General features: G+C 35.8%; 1 protein-coding gene and 1 pseudogene across 1 annotated transcript; both read right to left on the bottom strand.

The window, feature by feature from the left end:
• Positions 1–7115: 7115 nt before the first annotated feature.
• On the bottom strand, positions 7116–9287 carry LOC107823729 (protein DOWNY MILDEW RESISTANCE 6-like; annotated as a pseudogene).
• An 867-nt stretch (positions 9288–10154) lies between these two features.
• Positions 10155–15835, bottom strand: LOC107823690 (NAP1-related protein 2). The gene is made up of 10 exons (XM_075244399.1): positions 15604–15835; positions 14177–14299; positions 14036–14086; positions 13774–13845; positions 13548–13661; positions 13402–13463; positions 12510–12594; positions 12322–12378; positions 12187–12219; positions 10155–10357 (listed from the first exon to the last, which is right to left on the bottom strand). The coding sequence occupies exons 1-10, from the start codon at positions 15718–15720 to the stop codon at positions 10289–10291; spliced, it is 783 nt and encodes a 260-aa protein (XP_075100500.1). The 5' UTR covers positions 15721–15835; the 3' UTR covers positions 10155–10288.
• Between the last annotated feature and the right edge of the window lie 1213 nt (positions 15836–17048).

Here is a 17048-nt window from a genome sequence, read left to right as displayed (position 1 = left end):
AAAACTTCAATTCACCAACTTCACAATTGTTTCACAAATTATAACAATAAAGTAAGCAATAGTAGCAATTATAGAAGAAAATTAGAGAGAGATTGTGATAGATTAATGATTTTGTAAGAAAAAATGAAAGAATAAGGGGGTATTTATAGTTAAAAATTGGGAAAAAGTATAATTATAAAAAGTTTGGGATTAAAACAAAGTTGGGGAGTTAAATGGCTATTTTATAAATAGTCGTTGGGACCGTTTGGCCCGCTAAGGGATCGGTCCGGTCCCCGTCCCTGGCGGGCCAAATGGTCCAGGGCCTGGCGGGCCCAAAGCATAGGACCGGCCACGAGACCGGCCCAGGCCCACTAAAATCGATCCAAACGATCCTGGCCCATTTAGCCCGTTTGGCCCGCGGTCCCGGGCCGGTCCTGGGCCTGGACCGGCTTACTTGTCAGCCTTGGGGTTGTTACATCCTCTGCAGTTCCAAAGAAGTATCTTTATCTGGGACTCATTAACGATCCTCGAACTCCCTCACGGAGCTAGTGACATGCGCAAGTAGGTGGTGAGTGGGTGGTCCACCCCATTGTCCATCAGCATGTCCTCATCCGTCAGTGTTGGAATTATCAGAACAACATATTTGTGGAGGATTGAAAGTGGGTAGGAGCGTATGTTCAACGCACTCACGACGTTTGTGGACAGTTATGAAGCACCTTTTTTCTCTGTTTTCGTGAAGTGTCATTGACAATGATTCCTGCATGGTGATGTTCCGGAGAATTTGATCAAGGATGTTTGGCCCCTGTTGTTCGAGCTCAAGCACCATAGCCACTGCCTCTTCCATGTTCAACATGGATAATGACTCTAGTGGTGTTAGTTGATCCTCGATGTCCAGATTCTCCGGCAGTACCTGTTTTGGTGACAAGAGCAACCTGTTGGCTTGTAGGGATGCAATCTCCTCCTGGTTCTGTAGAGAAAGCGGGAACTCATGTTGTTGGTGTGTGTTGTGGTTGCTTAGCTGTTGAATAAGATTCATGGCAGCTATCTACTGGGTGTAGAGTGACTGTAGTGCCATTGTTTCCTGTTCGTTAGTGTATAGGCCTTGATCTATGATCACGCCCAACTCTAATCCTAAAAAGGATAAGCGATCGCTGTAAATATAATCCGGTCTAAAAGTCCGGAGTCGAATCCCACAGAGAACTAAGGCTTAGCTATAGCTATTTAATATCACTAAGAAGACAAGTTTGAACAATTTTCTAAATTATAAAGATTGAGATTTATATTTCTAACTAATTAACTTGAAAATATTAGAAAGTGGTAAAATTATCAACTAACGAGATAAAGGGGTGGAGACTAAATTAAGGAGGTCTAGAGTTATGATTTCCCTAATTGTCGGAATCCTTCCAGCTATGTTCCCAACAATTTTGCCAATGTATTCTCTACTGATCGAGAGCACTTTAGGTGCCGTAATTCTCTCTCGAGCAACTACAATAATTTACTAGACATATTCTCTCGAACTACGCTAGTTGGCTTCATCGAATCGCTCACTATGACCACGTCAAGGCTTTGTTATTTCTAAACCTACCTTTAAACCCACTGTATTGATTTCTCGCATACATTAGGAGTGACGTTGTTCAACAACAATCTAAATATGTATCCTTTCTCAAGAAACACATAATAAATAGGCACAGTCAACCGATGGTCATTCAATTAACTGAAATAAACACATAGTTGAACAAATAGATAAATTTAAAGGCTAAATTATATTAAAACATAACAAAAATTCATCCTACAAAAGGTTCCATCAAAACCCTAGATAACAAATTAGCTACTCATAATAGCATGTAAAAACTACAATACTAAAAGTCATAACCAATCATGAAAAGTAGGAAGAAGAAGGGAAAAACTCGTGGTTGAATCTTCCTCCTTGCTTCTCGCGTATTCTTGCCTCCTTAGGTCGAATCCCCAGTCTCCTTAGCCTCCTTAGGTCTAAATTACGTCAAAAGTCTTCAAAATATCATTTTTTTTCATGTATATATACCAAGTAGGGTCGGGCCCAAATAATTATACCTTCTCCTACACGAAAAAGGACACTTTTTCAGGTCAGGACGTCCGCGGCCGCGGATTCAATCGCAGATTTTACCCAGTGTTCTGCCTCACATCCGCAACCACGGATTAGACCGCATTTTTCACCCTGTTCTGTTTAGAATTTGAAAAAACATAAAACATGAAAGTTGTATCCCTTTGAATTAGCTTTCTAACCATATATTGTGGAGCTACAATGGAGTTCTGAGAGAAAGGTTATGTGCATTTTACTAGACAGTGCGCAATATACCTACTTGATTCTTCGTTCGTTCTTAACTATCATCCGTTGATCCCCGAACACGATCCCGGGTTAATTTCTTGGGCTTTTACTCAGACTTCAAAACTCCAAATAACTTTAATTCATTCCATAACATCTACATAGCTCGAAATTACTCCTACAAGGCATAAAACACATAATTAGTACAAAATACTAGCGATTAAAGCTTAAACTCAATTAAAGTACAGTAAATTAGAGTGTAATAAGAGACTAAAATATGTAATTATAGCCTATCATTTGTATTAGTTCTTATGTTGTCTCCAAGATCAGGGCCGCCTGTTGTTGGGTGGGAGTCATCGGTTCCTGGTTTGCATGTGTATGGTGATTGGTTGGATCTTGTGGAAGATGGTGGAGTGTAGCCCACTGCTGATTCATTAGCCCGTACATGTAATTGCTCATCTGGTTGTAGTAGATTTGGTGGTTGATGACTATTGGGACCGGGATAATCATCGCTTGGAAGTAGTAGTTTGTTATTTGTGGTTGGGGTTGGTAGTCGTCTTCCCCGTGGTGGCGTTCGTAATAGTGGTTTTGATAGCAGTCGTGCTGCTAATTCTGGCGGTAGTTTTTGTAGTGTCTCCGCATTTCTAGTTGTGGTGGTAATTTATGGGGAGTGAGATAGTTGGTTGGGTGTAGGAGACGTTTCAGATGGGTAGTTGTTTAGAGGGGTTATAATGGGGGCATGACGGGAGGTCTGGTTTTTGTGCCATAGGGTTGGATTAGGGGTGATAGAGGAGGAATGAGTGGTATTGGCATGTGTAGGGGTACACGGAAGGGTAGTAGTGGTCAGTGAATTAAATGTGATGTGAGTGATTTTGTATGTATTGGGCAAAAGAGGAAACAGATCGGTCGGATGAAGTTATGGGCCCTGTTCTTTGGGGTTGATGTTGTGTGGGGTCTGTAAAAAGGTAGTTTTTGTAGTTTTTGTGTGTTCAGGTATTTTCTATTTATAGTTCTGATCTTAGGAAGCTTTTATTCCGTGGGTACTATGGAGTCATTTGATGTGAACCGGAATTTTGTATGCGTAGCTGATAAATTTAGTGATGTTTTGGACTGGGTTGAATTATTTTTTGGATTTTTATTTTGAAGTTCTCATCCGTTGTCGTTTAAGATGGAAAATCAGTTTTCTTGTATAACTGTAAATGTCTCTTTGATATTTGAAGGATTATTTTCAGTTACCTCTTTCTTGGGGCCAAAGTCAATCCCATTTCTTGTTCCCAACGTAATGTTGGTATGAGTAGTAACATCACTTATGTAATTATTGTCTCTCTTTTTTCTTTTTTTTTCTTCTTTTTCTTCCTCTATTCTAATTTCCTTTTTTTTCCTTTTTTTCCTTTTCTTTTTCTTTTTCTTTTCCTTTTCCATTTTCTTAGAAATTTTCAGTAGGTGTTTTCCCCTTTTCTCTCTGTTTTCCATCTACATCTAACTTTGAGTCTTTGTTAGTAGCGTACCTCTTGCTTTTGTATGTGACTGTTTTTCACTGACCTTGAGTTGATTGCTCTTCTAATATTTTATGCTCCGTATGTTGGGCAGACCTACTTTGTAAACATTGATAGTAATTGTGGCCTAAGCATCCGCAAGTTGTGCAAAGTGAGTTTTGTCCTCATAGTGTACTTCCTGTAGATGCTTGCCAATCATAATATTTATAGGTAAAGGCTTGCCCAGTGGTGCTAAAATATAGAGTCTGGCATATCTTCCCCGTGTTGTGTGTGTCGTACAACTGTCGATTTTGAGAACCATACCGATTGTGCCTCCAATTTTCTAAAGTATATTTAGATCATAGTATTCTATAGGTAATTCTTGTAGGCGCACCCATATGGTAGAAAAGGTAATTTGGACATTGTTGGGATTAAATTTTGGTGTCCATTTACTAATTGAGAGAAACTGGGATCCAATGAACCATGGTCCATTATTCAGGACTGTGGTGTACAGGTTTTCCGATGAGAATATTATAAGGTAAAAATCACTTCCAATGTCTATGAGACTTAGGGGCTCTGTTGTGTTCCAAAGTTTTTATATTTTTGTACGTAGAAGGGTGTAACCCATTCATTTACCTATGAGTTTGATAATTAGTGCTTGGGTCCAAGGTTTGTAAAGTCTTTATTTTTCGGCCGAGGAGATGGGTATAAAATTTGGGTGATTTATTGGGTTATCATTCTCATCTTCAAGTGACAGATTAGTAAACGTGTCACAGTCAAACTCCATGGACTCAAAAATTTGATTTTCAATTACTCTGTCTTTGAAGCTTACCTTAGGGTCAAATTTTCTTCCTTCCATTTTTGGCTTTTGTGTACTACGTTGGAGCAGATCTGCTTCTTCAGTTATTAGTGATGATGATTGTGTCGTGTCCATCAATGTTGTCTCGCCGATCATATGGTGGTGATTGATTTGGGTTCTTGTTGTTGTTCACATCGGAAGTTTCTCTCTATTTGCTAGAGAGAAGGTAGAGGAAAAAAAAGGCACACTTTCTCTCTATGGATGAAAGTACAATAGAGATACCTCGTGATTAACTGAAAATGCAACTAATCACTCAAATCAAGGTTAATTCATTGAAGGTCATTCAACTAACGCAATTTTACAAAAGCCATTTACTTATTTTTTATCACTTAAGTCACTAAATTTTACCGTTTATCATTTAAAAAAGTTATTTGGGCTCAAACCCTACAAAATTCTTCTATACAAGAAATCTGACATGGCATCAAAGTTAATTAAAAATCTAAAACTACATGTCACGTCAATTTAGAATGAAGCATAGTACACTTTAGACCCATTTTCTTTTTACACTCGATTTGACCCATAACCCAAATGGATAGTTTACTAATTTAGTTTGTGAAAATGGTGTTTACATTAGCTTATTGTTCTTGTCTGCCCAGCCCGGTAACCCATAAATGGCTAGTGATACATTAAAAATTGTCAGCACAACCCAGCATAGCCCGAGTAACCCATAGAATTTATGTCGAACAGAGTTACCATCCAAAAAATCATGTCCCCAACCTGGCCCCGCAAGGGAAGCACGACCCGGACTAGACATGAGTTCATGTGTTCGAGTCCCCTTTTCCCTTTTATTGATTTTTGTAATTTTTTCTTTTCTATTTTTATTGCTACAGAGAATGTGCAATGAGTAACCACCATTTACCTTGTAAAATTATTATTCCATTGTCTTCTACTTCTTCTTTTCTCTATTTTACTTCATATTTTTAACTTAATTCAATAGAAATCAACTTTATTTTACTTCAAAAAATTAAACCTTTCTACAAAGTGATCTTTAATTCTCTATTTCATAAATTTTGCTAAATTATGCAAGTATATCTAATGAAATTATTTATAATTTGTTAGTTTATGTTGAAATTTTTTATTTTTTTATAATTTCTGGTTTAATGTATTAGCCCTCTTTCTTTAATTAGGTATTAATCCAGTTGATATTGTAATTATTTTTTATTATCCTCTATTTGTAGATAATACCTTCTTAGTTATAAACACAAAAGGATTTAATAATCTGTCTAATTTCTTGCAGTTAATAAAAAAAATTATTGGTTAAATAATTTTCTTGTTAAATTTTAACAAAATTTTGAAACATTAAAATTTGTTAAATTAAATAGATAAGAGTATTTGGTTAAAAAAAGATAAATTATTCAAATAATTAGGAGGAAATAGTTTATGTACTATTAAAATGCCAAAATTTGTAAAATATAGTGCACTCACTTTTAAATGACTTGATTTTAACATCACGCTATAAACAAAGGAGACCAAAAAGGAAAAGAATTAACAAAAATTCGACCAAATTTTGTTCGCCATGTTCGATGCTGCTTATACTATCGATTTGCGTTATTTTAAATTGAACCCGCTTGTGTAAAATTCTTGGTTCGTCACTGAGTGCTATGCTGTAGTAAAAAGAAAATAGTGCTCCACCAAGAATATTTCGAGTTTGTATGATATCCTTCTTGTATATTTCGAGTTCGTATGATATCCTTGTTAATTTATTTTTTTTTTAAATATGGAGCAACAAGAAGATTAAAAATATTTGTTGAAAGTGTCTCTCATAAATTTTATTAACCAAGAGGCCTTTAAATAGCCAACTTAAAAATATAATTTGCAGAAAATCTGCAGGATAAATATTCAAATTAAAAAACTTAAACTATCTCAACAAACTTATCCAATTAAATTTAAATTTAATCAAAAACTCCTCCTACGACTAAACTGCATGTTATGGACAAAAAGTAATCCAGAAAAGATCACATAAGCATATTAAGTACTACCTCTATTCCGATTTATGTGAACATGTTTGACTGGGCACGGAGTTTAAGAAAAAATAAAAACTTTTGGAATTTGTGATCCTAAACAAGTCAAAAATGGGCCCAGAGTATTTGTGTGGTTATAAAAGTTTCTCATTAAGAGTACAATTGTAAGTTTAAGCTAAATTATTACCAAAATTAGAAAGGGAACATTCTTTTTGGAACAAACCAAAAAGAAAATAGGTTCACATAAAGAAGTAGTACCTTTTTTCTTTCCCCCAAATTAGGAAAAGAGTTTCCAAGATTAATCAGGGGAGACAAACTAAGCAGAAAAGATTGATGAATGTGATAGAACAAAGTAGATGAAACGAAGCTAATTGGTTTTTAACAGGGAACGCAATGCAGCACATCATTCTTTGGAGCATTCTTAGATGAAATCATAATATGGATTATGAAAGTTCTACTCACTGATACCATATATTATCTCATCAACCTCTTCTCCGATCCACATGTATATAATTAAGTATATAGAAGTCTGTATCAGATATTGTGAAAAGGCCGAGATCATGAGCATATATATGTCTTACAAATTACAAGCCATTACCTTTTTTATTTTGTCTAACATTACTCCTCAGGGATTGCATAATGTGATATGGTAATCTCATCTTCAAGCCTGGAGACATGCTTAGACTTGTTTTGTTTTCTTATCTGTAGATACTCTTTGTACAAGAAGGGTCTGTATTTTGGTCTTTCTGCAATCTCCTTTGTAAACTGGGGAAGTGGTTCAATCCACTTTTCTCCTGACAAACTGTAGAAGAATGCAAATGAATTCCTTGATCTTCCATTAGGTCTTAGCACCACCCTATGACTTGGGCTTTTGAATTTGTCGTTCGAAAGGACCAGTAAAATATAAGGTAATTACAACTCTACCAACTAGCTAATAATCAACTCTCTAACTGACTGCACTTTGAGAGATTTACCTGAAGAGCATCGCCAATATTGACAACAAGGGCACCTGGTTGTGGGGGTATTAGGATCCATTCGCCATCCTTTTGAACCTCGAGGCCTTCAACTTCATCATGTAACACAATTGTGAAGCAACTGACATCTTTATGTGAATTTGTCCCTATCCTTTCTGTCTCTGTTGCTGGCAAGTAAAATAAAGCAATGAGGAAATCCCAGTTTCTGTCATCGCGGAGGGAGGAAGCCCCAGGCACTCGCTCAGGATGCTCTCAACAACTATCCCTATCTTCAAGAATTGGCAGAATAACTCTTCCATCACCTCTCTGAAATGTGAAAGGAATTCATTATCGTAATAGCTAAAGTTTTCCACTAGCAAATCTAGTCCAAGAAAGGTAACACCAAAAGTTATTTCCCAAGGCCCCAGCAGCCCCTTCTGCAGGGCAATTAAAGGGCTAACTGCATCAACTGGATATGTATTTATTAAGATCAAATGTATTGTCTTCCATCTGGGTAAAGAAGCTTTAGATATGTAGGATAAATGACATGAAATTGTATAGCCAAACTATCTGATTAGAGATGCTTAAACAATATTAAAAATTTATCCAATTTGACAAAGCTCTCAATTCTTGAACATGGAGCTGAGATTGATCGCATGCATTACCATAACAGTCTAGATCCAACTAGTAGAAAACGTAAAGAATATCATTGACTAAACATCAAGAAGAGAAGCCTGGAGTTGGAGTTGGCCTTTTTATCCACAGGTTAAACAAGAAAAGGCTAAAATAAGTAAGGAAAGAGCAATAACCATCATTGGAGACATATGGTATTTTCTGATTAACACCATTAAATTTAAACAAAAGCAAGAAAAGGTTCTTGGATCTTCTCAGATGATGGAGTTTTCTCTTTGAGGCGACCAGATAGAAGGCACTCGTTTCAATTCCAACCCCCTCCCCCAATAAAGTTATGTTCTAGGAAATATGATTCATGCCAAGTCAAATTGGGAGAGAGTGCTTTTCCCATCTAAGATTGCACCTTGAGCTACACACCCTTAAACAAAGAGACTAATTTAGTATCTAAAGTCAATGAGTATGATTTTATTATATGTACACATTTTTAAAAGAAAATTCATATGTAGAAATAGTTCGGAGTTGAAAACATTGAATCAACTCTAGGTTAAAAATGTCATACCGAAATTGAGGAGGATTGGGAGGGAAGATGTTAAAATGGGAACCAGGTGGAAGCATGATGAGGAATTCATTGAACTCATAAGAAGGATTAGGCTTCTTGTTATAGCCTGCGGGAACAGGTGCATTAGGCAGTGGACAGCATTTGAGTTTAGCTAATTCATTTGGAGACTCAAAGAAAGCTTTTGCCAGCTTCAGAGCTTCACTGGTCAGATCAAAGGGTACCCCATGATTCACAATTTGAAAGAAGCCATACTCAACACAGGCTTTAGTAATGGAGTCTACAACTTTTAACCTTTCATCTTCACTTCCTTGTCTGAAGAATGGAATCAAATCAACAGTGGGTATATTTTTCATAGCCATTCTCAGTGTCAACTTGTTTTGGTTAAACCCTTCGGGATTACCCAGTTGGTTTGGAGGGCGGTTATTCATACGGATGACCTAGGATCGATTCCCCCCTCAATGCCTTCTAGGGTTGAATCTGTCGCACAGGGCCTGCCTAGTGCGGTTTACATCATCTGTGTAGTTTGCAGGCTATTACACAAAGGGAGGTTTACCCAGGGCGCACAAAGTCAGAGGCTGTGGCAAAGATTGTAGCGGCTGCGGATTTCTCTCTTACCAAAAAAAAATTGTTTTGGTTACAACACTACTGCTTTCACTTGTAGGATTTTGGAATCTCCATACACTGTCTTTTGGTCAATTTTCTTACCTATGTTCCCAAATAAATTATTGATAAGATTTTAGATCTTTCTTTTCTATTCTGTTCTTATGCATGCCATTGGATATTAGTTAATACGATTAATTACTTCAGCCGACCCCACACTCCAATTTGTTCATTGTCAGGACTCACAGTACCTTACCAAAATAATTCCATATTATAAGAGTCTCTGGCTTATCAGGTAATCGCACTCTCATCAGCACGTGTGACTAGTACTAAAGTGAAAATATCACAGTAAATATAGTATTAATTTGCTGTATGACTAAAATCTTAGAGAGATCAACGATAATAGTAATGAGAAAATAGGTATTACTTACATTTGTAATACTAGATGCGGATAAATTATTATCATGTCTCCGATCTTACTATGGTAGATGATGTTATGTTGATATTATCAAGTGCCAAAGATCACTTCAAATTATATGCAGACACCCTAATATAAAAATTATTGCAAGGTACTACTAACAGTGTTAGGTTGTCATCTTCACAACAATACAGAGTGTTTCTACCTGCTATGGATTTGAAATATGGTGGATATCTCAATTAAATATGCTATATTGTTACCTCAATAAGTATAATCCTAAACTTTGCCCAAAATAGCTTCCCCTATCTAACCTCTTCTTTTCATTTCTTTTTTGCATGGGAAATATGAAGTAAAAAATAAGTACTTACAAAATTAAAAAGAAAAGGTTAAAGGAGAAATGAAAGAAAAAGTTCACTGAAACTAAAAATTAGAGTCACCACTATATGTCATTCAATTTTTCTGCAATATCCGAAACCTCTTTACAGAGACCAACTCTGATGATTGAAACACTGATGAGAACTCAAATCAAACACAAGGTCTACCAACAGTTCATTCGTCTTCTTCATCTTCATCATCTTCCTCTTCTTCTTCCTCTTCAGAGCCTCCGCTGTCCTTTCCCTGGCAATTCATATCAAATCAACCAATTCATTACCCAAGATATAAAAAAGAACAATCTTCAATAAGCTGCCGACACACATAAAATGGTATGTGGTTTTATGCTAAAATCACTGGCAGCTCCCAGCAACAAGATCCCCTGGCACCATATTCACAATTTGTTTTCACCAAATATAATTAATATATATATATATAACAGAAGAACTTTATGACTGTTACTAAATATCCACTAACTAATCAAGGTTTACTATCCGAATGATACATTCATCCAGACTATATGCCAAGCCAAGCTAAGTCAAAGTATCAAGTAATTTGGTATCATTAACTTTCCAAGCTGCCGGGAGAAGTCAGATCACTGATATCATCATGCGGAGTTAGAAAGATAAAAATGACTTTGTTTAACATGATGTACATGAAACTTTTGTGTATCTTTTGTAAGCTTACAGATTACTAAGCATCATGATGTAAAAGCGAGGAATCTTCTCATGCGAAATCTGAAGTTTCTTTTTTTGACACAATTCCAACTCATATTGATAATGCTGTCACCTTTTGTACAGGATTAGGCGTGTCTAGTCCCCGTAGTTGTTTTGTGAAGGTTAGGCATTATATTCCCCCCTTCTTCATGTATTTTCGTACTGAGTATTAATATATGGTCAGCGGTCATTGCCTAACCACCACCACCACCACCACCCCTAAAAAAATCAAAAATGGGTGTTTTTGACTTAAAAAGGAAGCCAATGCTCTTTTAGACCCTTGTCAAGCTTCCACCATGCAACACAATGTTTTAAGAAACTGCAGAGAAAAGGTAAGAGAGAGGGGGACTAGCACATAATTGCGTATCTTCCCCCTCATGTTCATCGGTAGAATTGGGAATCAAAGTTTAAAACAAAAGAAGTCTTTCCTCTTTCCTGGAGTGAAAATGCCAACTCTTGGAGGAATTATATATGCTCCACTTTTACCTCCTTTCGGCTAGGAAAAGGGAAAGAACATTCACAAACCTGCTCCATCTCTCATCCTAAACAAACAGTGTAAGCTTCCAACAGGTGACCTTCTCTTCCTCGGCCCAAGGGGGAAAGGAAGAGAAGGAACAAATACTTTGTCAGAATAGATACTTTCTTGTTCTGAAAAACAAAGATATATTCAGACCAGAAGACACTTTGATCTTATGAATGGAAGAGTCCCCAACCAATACCCTCCCGGCAGGTAAAACCAAAAGTTACGGTTTCACAGTTTTCTATCTGATGCATTTGTTTTTTACAAAGTTGGTATTTTCATTTAATTAATAGCACCAGGATGGGGTTGGAACAAAAATATTTACAAGTGCAGAAGAATCCTACTCTCTTTATGATGCTTCTAGATTGCATCTTTGAGACTTTGATCAAAGACTTCCTTCAACAGACCCTTCCCTTCTCTCCCTCACATGTCTTCACGTCTTAGACAAAGTTCTGATTTGACCCCACAATTTAAGCAGCAAATAGTTTCCACGAAAGCAAAGATGAAAATATAAATTTCTAAAAATCAGAAGCACCATAAAAAACTATATTGCTTGCAGAAAGTTATTTTAGAGGTTTGGCAGTAGCTCTATGTTTTAAAGGCTTTATCATAAATAGTTGCAGCCCTTATGATTTTAGTAAATCCTATTAGTCGAGCCCCACTTAGAAACTTTTGCCGTAGTCCTCCTTCAACCTCATACCATTGTGGCCAAGGAAAGAAATAAATGTAAGCCCAAAAGGAGGACATATTAGAGCCACAGATGAATAAGTACGACTTTATATGTCAATTGATGTGCACAATGTATGAGTTATGAAAACTTAGCAAGAATGTTGCTTTACCTCATCGCCTTCAATATCTTCTTCATCAGGCTCCTGTGGTAAAGCAAATTTTGTATAATGTTATCGAGTTAAAAATGCAGGACTAAATCATGACTAATAGATCAAGGAAAACAAGGGACACAGCATGGAACTAACATGGTCAAAATAATTGAGAGGGTTAGGCCACAAGTCATCCTTGATTATTTCAGCAACCTGAAAATCAGAAAACAAAAGAATAAATTTGAAAATGAAACTCTATGCACCAAATACCTGAAGCCCCCCCCCCCCCCAAAAAAAAAAAAAGTGAGAAAATCATAATGGTCTGCCGAAGATTTAGATGTTACCTCATCATCCTGAATGTCCAGAATCTCATTTTCGTCATCATCCACATCACCTTTTTGATTGACTTCACTGAACCATGTAAAGAAACTGTATGGAATAACAAGGGAAAAGCAACTGAGCAAGGATGACCATGAATATGACATTCAGTTTTTATTTACAAGACAGCTAGAATTGAGAGTACAGAAGACAGAGCAGTGAGCATGTGTCCAGTCGGTGCACCAACTTATCAAGTGATTAAGAGGATAGTCAGACTGTTGCAGCAGAAAAACTCAGTGAGTGCAAATAGTTTCGACGCAGCTACATTAACCACTATATTTGCCATATTTACACTATTACTATTTGCAAACTCATAAACAGCTTTCTCTCGAGAGAAACACTTTGCCCAAAAAAATCATTAATATAGTTAATTAGCAATACTCTTATATAGCTTATGAATATGTAACTTTTATTTCAAAAGTTAAAGAAATGGGTGTCCTAATTCAAAACGAAATAGATGATTTGACTCTGAAATTTTGAACCCATCATTTCTTTTTGGGACGAACAGAGCAATATATTTTGCGCTTCTGTTCCCAACAGAGGTGGCTGACTTCTAACTCCTTAGTGAAGTAAGCAATTGCAGGGCTACAAGAACATAAGATTAGGTCGGCATATGTTATTTGAAAGATCACACCAGTTATAGTTGAGTTTTATTAAGAAAATGTGATAATTGACAAATTCGTATTCCTAAGGTAGAGACCATAACCTGGTTTAATGTGGTGAGCAAGTCTATTTTCTCAAGTAAGACAAACCAAGTTCCCAACATTATATCAGTTTCAAGTTGACAGACTTGATACAAACAGCTAGTAGCTTTAAAAAATCAAAACCCTTAGAAATGCTATATAAAAGTAAGCAGACCTTTCTTCAGCGTGGGACCGCTTGTTTCCTTTCTTCTTGTCAGCAACTCCATTAGGAATGCCCTTCATAAGTCAAAACATAAATAGTGAGAGGAAACGGATAAGATAAAGATGTGTAACGTCTCTCAAACAGCAAAAAGAACTTACCATGCCTTCTTTCCATTTTATTGTTGTAGCTGTAATTTTTGTAGGTCCATCTTCAAGGAAGGTATACGTCTTTGAGAGCTTTGAATTTTCAAAATAAGGATTGGGCTTAAAGTTCTGTGAGAAAGAAGAGAAGGTCATCAGCATTCTGCAGTCCCAGAAAACATAAGATGTTTAATGTACTAATTAATTTCATTGTTGAGAGAGCGAGAGAGAGTGGTGAACTCACAAACGTGATTGAATGACCCGATTTCACATCCTTTGAGTCTTCCACTTCAATAGAACTTACAAATTTGAAAATCTACATGAAAAGGGGCAGTAACATTATGAGATTCAGATCAGAAGGAAAGAATCCATTCAAACTGTACTTTGACAGTTTATTTAGATGAGATTTTGCTAATTTAAGCAGATGGTTAATATTGGAGAAAAAGTAACATAACAAGTTGTAGTGGGTTATTTCGAAGTTTAAATGAAACAAATTAGGATCAAACCTTTTGGTCCTCTTCAGTGAGAAGGTTACCAAGAACAGGATGACTCAAAAACTGCAAGCAGATGAGATAAGTTATACTGTGTGAAAAATACTTTGGAAGTCAAGCGATTGCGAGGAAAAAGGATAGGATGGGATCACTAACAGCAGTCAACCAGAAGTCAGAAATAGAGCTAATGACATCATTTCGCTTATCGTAGACAGGCTTGCGGATCTCGTTGTACTTCTGTTCTACTTCCAACACTTCGTCGCTTGCTTTTTCATTGATCTGCTAGCAAAATTGATATATCATTCAACATGTAAAACCAAGAGCTACACATGTTATCTTACAGTTAAACAACAGAAGAAAAGCTTCTAGCAATTGATCCAAGTTAATTATTGAGAAACTGTCGAAGTTGATTTGCATCTCTTCTGATTAGATTGTACCCTGAATGATTAAGCTTTTAGTGTGCATTCAGAAAAAGCTTGGACACATAGTGATATCATGTATGAAAAAATCTATAGAAGCAGACACAAGTGCGTAAGCATCTTTTACTCTTCATACAAGTGAACATGAATTTCAATTTATTGTGAAGGGGGCAGAGAAAGATATGAGGGAGGAATAGACATTTATTAAAAGAAGGAAAGAGACTTGAATATTCAATTTTGCTGGATTCCATGTATTCACATTATGATCATTAAGTAAGAAAGGAACCTAGCAGTTCCTCCAGAGAGGAGGTCCTTAGAACTGAACTATGACCATATTGGGTATAACCTAATCAGACAGAAATTTTAGAGAAGTTTTTGGAGTATGCATTTATTAAAAGAAGGAAAGAGACTTGAATATGCAATTGAACAAAGAATAAGCATTAAGTCAAACAGCTAATAGTTCCAGAACAGAGGTCCTCCGAAAAGTAGCATGCTGTAAATTCTTAACTACATTTAGTTCTTTTACAAGAAAGCTAAGGTAGTACATGACCAGAGGAGATCTCTCAAATTTTTGTTTCCATCTGAAAGAAACACAGAACATGCTGAAAGTCAAAATATGTTGACGAATTTATCTGAATATATTCACAGAAATATGCTTTGATGAGGTTTGGCAGTTGGACTTCCATAGATCCTCAATGAAGACAGGTCTCTTTATACTCTTTTCATATTTTTATTTTTTGACTTTTGAATAGGTAAAATTGGAGGCTCAGATTAACTATATATTATTCTTTTAACATTTTCAACTCGACTGAAACTTCACAACTTGTGGAAGGATAAGAAATTAAGAGGAATTAACACATCTCAAAGTTCCAATTTTCATCAAAGTTTAATGCCAGACTTTGAACATTTACTAAATTTAGAAATAAACTAATGATCTTTATATTCACAAAGAACAAGGAACCATATCATGGTCTTCCAAACTTCTCATGTCACGGTCATAGATAATCTAGACAAGTTCTAAAAAATGAATAAAGATTGAATCTTTAAAATTTTGGAGTTTTAGCCACTATCTAATTCTCTATAATAAAAATTTAATCTTTTCTTTAAGTAATTCTCTACAATTATTACCCATTTTTAACGGTTTTAAAAAAAAAAAGAATTTACCTTCTCGAGCTCGTCTTGTATCTCTTGCAATTTTTCAATGGAAAAAATGAGCTTTTCATCAATAACATTGTTGTTTTCCTCATCCACTTTCTGCTTCTTCCCTTTGTCTGCCCCCATTTTATTCTTTGCCTAAGCACACAGCAGCTGAGGAAGAGAGCTGCTGCTTCTCAGTGTCTCTAACTGCTAATTTCTAGATTCTGCTTAAACCCTAAACGGCTTTAACCTGTCTGTTTGAGACAAGACATGTTAAGGTTTTAGGGTTTTAGGAGAACCAATAAGAGATTGACACGTTTTCTTCTGTACTACTACTGTGACTTTGACACGTGTATAGATTATTAAATTACTCCTCCGACCCATTTATGTATCGTTTAAAACTTTAGAACGTCCACTAATTATAAAGTAGTATTATGATTTATTAAACTAACCTTGTTTATTTTTTATTTCATCTCAAGTTATTATTGCTCATCCTATTTGAAAGTGAGTATTATTACTTACTTTTACTCCCTAATAGCAAGGATGAACAGGAAAAAATTATTAATCGTGTCTTTTTCTAAATCGATAGTTTCTTTGAAATATCTTTTTAAATAAAACGATATTTACTTAAAAGGACAGAAGATCCACCTAAACAAAATACAGAGAGGTCCGGAGTATATAAACTGAACTACATTCACTTCTATCAGGAATCTATTAAGACGGATGAAATCTATGCACCTAAACAAAAGGTTTGATAGGGAGCTAATTCCTCTTTAGTGAGTCTTACGCAACACAAAAATTGAATTAGTTAAACAAGTTTAGTTGTGGAATGCATTAAGAAAGAATAGGAATACGTCACATCAAACTCGTATTTCCTTGCTCCACTAAGTAAAAAGCTCTTTTCACCTTCTAAATCATGCACTTCCGTTAGAGAATTTACATTTCTTTAAGCACGCATATAAATAAAGAAAAGAGAAATATAAAATAGAGTAACTTGTCACTGTTGAACATTGCCTATCAACTATGTTGATTTCAGTTTCGACATCGAGACTATCATCTATCATATCATATTTGATATAAAAAGTAATATTTATCTGTAATATTATTTTAAATATAATGAGGTTATAAAGGAAACAACCAAGATCATTTCAGGTAAGCAGAAGCATTTGGACCAAATATCTTTCCAAATGGGCTTTTGTAGCTCGTTACTTGAGTGCTATCTGTAATGAAACTACGGAAATTAAGGCCCAAACCAAATGCTTTCAATTAGGGTCCCTTTTGATGACGAAGAATTTTGAGAAAGCGACACTCTATGGCCTCGTAAATATTTTATTAGCCCATATTTTTTCCGTTGATCCGAAATGGTGTTTAGGTTCAATTTATTGACAAGTTGTAGTCATTACAGATTTTCCTCGAGAAAACTATCCTCTATAGCCCTTCAAAATTTTAATAGCCCATGTTTTTCCTCATTG

Source organism: Nicotiana tabacum, chromosome 22 (assembly GCF_000715075.1).
Source record: "Nicotiana tabacum cultivar K326 chromosome 22, ASM71507v2, whole genome shotgun sequence".
Lineage (NCBI taxonomy): Eukaryota > Viridiplantae > Streptophyta > Magnoliopsida > Solanales > Solanaceae > Nicotiana > Nicotiana tabacum.
The sequence above is the reverse complement of the archived record's forward strand: the minus strand, read 5'-3'. Positions and strand labels throughout refer to the sequence as shown.